The sequence below is a fragment of the Lupinus angustifolius genome, chromosome LG03 (genome assembly GCF_001865875.1).
Source record: "Lupinus angustifolius cultivar Tanjil chromosome LG03, LupAngTanjil_v1.0, whole genome shotgun sequence".
NCBI lineage: Eukaryota > Viridiplantae > Streptophyta > Magnoliopsida > Fabales > Fabaceae > Lupinus > Lupinus angustifolius.
Genome location: NC_032011.1, coordinates 18,726,546 through 18,730,934, shown reverse-complemented (window position 1 = coordinate 18,730,934; position 4,389 = coordinate 18,726,546). Strand labels below are relative to the sequence as shown.

General features: G+C 39.0%; 1 protein-coding gene across 1 annotated transcript; it reads right to left on the bottom strand.

Moving 5' to 3' along the window:
- Nucleotides 65-4,369, bottom strand: LOC109342405. The gene is made up of 7 exons (XM_019580396.1): nucleotides 4,144-4,369; nucleotides 3,491-3,786; nucleotides 3,097-3,297; nucleotides 2,048-2,224; nucleotides 1,131-1,944; nucleotides 577-759; nucleotides 65-465 (listed from the first exon to the last, which is right to left on the bottom strand). Exons 1-7 carry the CDS (start codon nucleotides 4,367-4,369, stop codon nucleotides 65-67), a joined length of 2,298 nt encoding a protein of 765 aa, XP_019435941.1.

The following is a 4,389-nucleotide window of genomic DNA, read 5'->3' as shown; positions in this document are numbered from 1 at the left end:
TGTTGAGCCAGAGCTTTATGAGCATCCTTTAGAGTTAGAGTTCCATTATCAACATGCTTCCACATCAATCTATCCATAGAGCCTGCTCTGTTAGCTCTACTAATTTGATCAGTGATCTTTGGACAGAAGTTAGCCAGGAGAGTAGGTATAGTCCATTTAGAGTCATAGTAGCATGAAGATCCTTATGCAAATCCTGAGGGATATTCAGCTGATCAACTATGGGCTGGCCAAGCCAATTATCCTTCCAGAAGTTTATACTCAGACCATTACCAACCACCCAGATGAATTTCATGTTGTAGAGCTCCCAGTTATCTCTAATTCCAGGCCAAATTGATGATTTGAAGTTCCTGGATGAAGGAATAGAATTGCAACCAAACCTGTTTCTGTAGAATTCAGCCCATTCATGATTTGTAGTTCTCATATCCAAAGCAAGCTTTGTCAAGGATGCCTTGTTCATGAGCTTGACTGATTAAATACCAAGCCCCCTAACTTTAGTAGGAGTGCAGACTTTAGCCCAAGCCACAGTTACCAGCTTTTTCCTGTCTATGTCTCCAGACCGAACAAAATTTCTTATACCTTTGTCAATTAGAGTCAAAAGTTGGGAAGGCCATTTGTAGATATGGAAATTATACACAAGCATGCTCTGAATGATGGACTTCACTAACTCCACCCTGCCCATAATAGAGAGACAAACACCCTTCCAAATGGTCAATTTGTTTATATCTGCAATAGGTTGAAGGTGGACTCTTCTTGGTTTACCTATAAAGAGAGGCACACCAAGATAGTTAAAAGGCAAACAACCAGGTGAAAAACCCAAGTAGGATGCTATATCAGCATTCTTTCGAGGAGAAGCCTTAGCAGTGTAAAATTTGCACTTTCATAAGTTAATTTGCTGGTGAGAAGCTTGAGAGTAATCCAAAATTAAATTCTTAAGGCAGAAAAACTCCTTCTTAACACCTTTTCAGAAAATAAGAATATCATATACATAAAGAACTTGGCTTGAAGTTTTGAGGTTACAAGGCCCATAAATGGTGCCCCCAGAAATGGTGCTTATTTTGTTTTCCATGGCAAGCTTTGTGATTCCTCTGCTAAGGACAGCTTCATCAAAAGAAGGTGGGTCAGGGGGTCACCCTGCCTAACACATCTGCTACACTTAAAAAAGCCAACATTGGAGCCATTGACATTTATGGAGAGCCTAACAGAGCGAATAATCACTTTGATCCAATTGCAGAATTGATTGTTAAAGCCAAAAGCCATAAGAGTATCAATCAGAAAATTCCAGTATAAAGTATCAAAGACTTTCTTTATATCTAGCTTGATTGCAATATTACCCCCAAAAGTCTTATAGTCAAGAAGATTGATTGCCTCTGAAGCAAGCCAAATACAGTCTTGGATTTTCCTATCATACATGAAACCTCTTTGTTGAGTTGAGATGATTTTAGGGGAAATACTAGCCAACCTGTCAGCTAACACCTTGGTTATTATCTTGAATTGAAAGTTGGCCATAGCAATAGGTCTAAAGTCTTTAATTTTATCAGCTCCTTTTGTTTTTGGAATCAAAACCACATAATTAGCATTAATGTTGGAAAGCAACCAACCTTGAGAAAAGAACTGCTTGACTGAGTTGCACACATCAAGATGCACTATATCCCAGCATTGTTGGTAAAAACAGCCTTCAAATCCATCAGGACCAGGGGAGCTATCACCACTCATAGAAATAACTGCTTGCTTAATCTCCTCACTTGAAGGCAACTTAGTTAGAAAAAGATTATTAACATCAGAAACTAACTTAGGGATGACTGATTGAATTAGAGCATTTATAGATGTTAAGTTGGGGGATTCAAAAAGGTTGGTGTAGAATTGCTGAACATGGTCAGCTATATCATTTTGCTCAGAGAGAATGGAATCACCAACCTGTAACTTAGAAGATTCTTTGTTTTTTGTCTGATTGAAGTAATCTTGTGAAAATAGGCAGTTTTTCTATCTCCATCAATATGCCAGTTTATCCTAGCCTTATCTTTCCAAAAAACCTCTTCCATATAAGGGCTTTTAGAAGCTCATTTTGAGCAAGGGCCTCCTGATCCAGCAGAGCCTCATCAGTACCAAATTCATTAATGCTACTTTGAATTGTGTCCATATTTGCTTTAGCCATCTTAACCATTTGATGAATATTTCCAAAGACATTGTAATTCCAATGCTTAAGCTCCTTTTTAAGCCTTTTAAGCTTTTGGATCAGAATGAACATAGGACAGCCTATAACATCAGTGTGTCAATGCTCTTTGATTAGCCGTTTGCAGTCTGAGTTTTGCAGCCACATTTTTTAAAATTTAAAAGAGGATATCCTAGGAGTGGTTGTAGAAGCAGAGCTGAACAACAAGGGATGATGATCAGAGGCTATCCTAGGCAGAGTGCAACAAGAAACTTGGGACTAAAGGTTCAACCAATCCTCATTACATAAAGATTTATCAAGCTTCTTTTCAATTAAAGCATTCCCTATTCTTTTATTAGTCTAGGTAAATTGAGCCCCCGAAGTTGAGATATTAAGCACAGTTGAACTGTAAATGAAGGAAAGAAACTCATTTGTTGAAGCTCTAGTAGGAAGAGTTGCACTTCTACACTCATCAGTACTCAAAGTGGCACTAAAATCACCAATGCAACACCATGGCCCCTGTGTAGCTAATAAATCGACTTGAATATCCAGCCACAAAGATATTCTATTAACATGATTTGTGTGAGCATAAACCGCACAAACATTTAGATTCTTATTTTCCATAGACAAGGAAATATAGATGTGTTGATTTGAGATTGCTAATATAGAGGGATCCAAACCAGGGCTACAAAGGCTCCAAAGAGAAGCAATGTGATTTTCCCTATTATTGACAACAAAAAGCTTGAGATTAAGAGCACACCAGAAATTGGTTTTAATTAGGTCTGGGATAATCATTGGTTCAGCTAAGAAGACTAAATCTGGATTATGAGACAGACACAAATTTTTTAGGGTTAACTTAGTTTTCAAGTTACCAATTCCTCTGCAATTCCAAAACAGAATTTTCATTTGGGATTGTTTAGATAACCACCCTTTTGGGTATGATACACCTTTTCAGATTGTTCTTTCTTTCTCAACTTCCTCTTTTGAGATTTACTAAGGACTGTGGTGAATTCCTCCTCAGCTTCTTCAGTGGCTTCATCATCAGCCCATAATCTACCAACAATGTGGATGTCACTGGCTGCAACTTGGTTTAGGTCTGCTGTTTCTTGCCCAATTATGTTCTCATTGGAAGATTCATCCTCCTCCTCCTCCTCGTGAATGGAATTTTCCACTCATGTGGCCAATAGTTCCACCTCCAAGTGAGTTTCCAGGTTCCCCCTGGTTCTTGTGAGATGGTTAACTTTTCCATATTCTGCACATTATGCTCATCCTCTTTATCAATATCCAGATTGATAACCAAGTCATTAATCTCCTTTTCCTTTACAGGTTTGTCCACCATACAGGTTTTTCCACTAGTTTTGGATTTTTCTGGACATATTTAGGGATGACTTCAGCCTCACCTTTCTTGCTTGGTTTTCTACATTGATGCACCGCATGGCCAATAACATGACACCTTTGGCAGAAGTCAGGAAGGTTTTCATATTCAATGGAAATAAGGAAAGAAAATCCTTCCCTCTCCACAAGGATCTGATCAGGAAGCTCAACCTTAAGGTTAAGTTCCACCATTACTTTAGCAAAGTGATCAAAGGATCTAGTATGGGTGGCTTCATCCATGGAAATTGGAGTTCCTATACCTCCTGATATGGAGAAAATAATGTGAGGGCTCCAATACTCCTAAGGAAGGTTATAGATCTTGATCCAGCACTGAGTGTGAGATTGCTTCAGCAAGTTTGCGTTAAAATTTGGAGACCAAAGGAAGAGTCGAAGGAAACCAGGCTTGAGGTTCCAAGAGCCAACTGAGCAGATACTTCTCATGTCTTCCAGAGAAGAGAAAGAGAACTCATAAAATCCTCTCCCAAGGGATATCATTGACTATTTTCCAATCATGCTCCACATTGATGTTAGTTTGCTCTTTAGCTCCACAAACTTAAGTGGTGTGTCTCCCTTAGACAAAATAATTATGCCATGAAGATGGCTTTTGCATCTTAGCAAACCTGCTAGGTAATCTTCTTCGGGAATTTTGATTGCAATAGCATCCCCTTTGATACAAGGTTGAGGTAGTAGAGAAGTAGCTATGTCACAAGAGGATCTCAAAGCTTGTGCAAAGGACTTCTTGCTTGCGGTGGTTGGAGGGACGGGTCTAGTTACTTTCTCAGCTTGAGAGTCCTTATCCAAGTCTCCCAAGAAGCTCCAAGGAATAAGAGGTATTGTTGAACTCATGAATGTAACGGGAGAAAGGC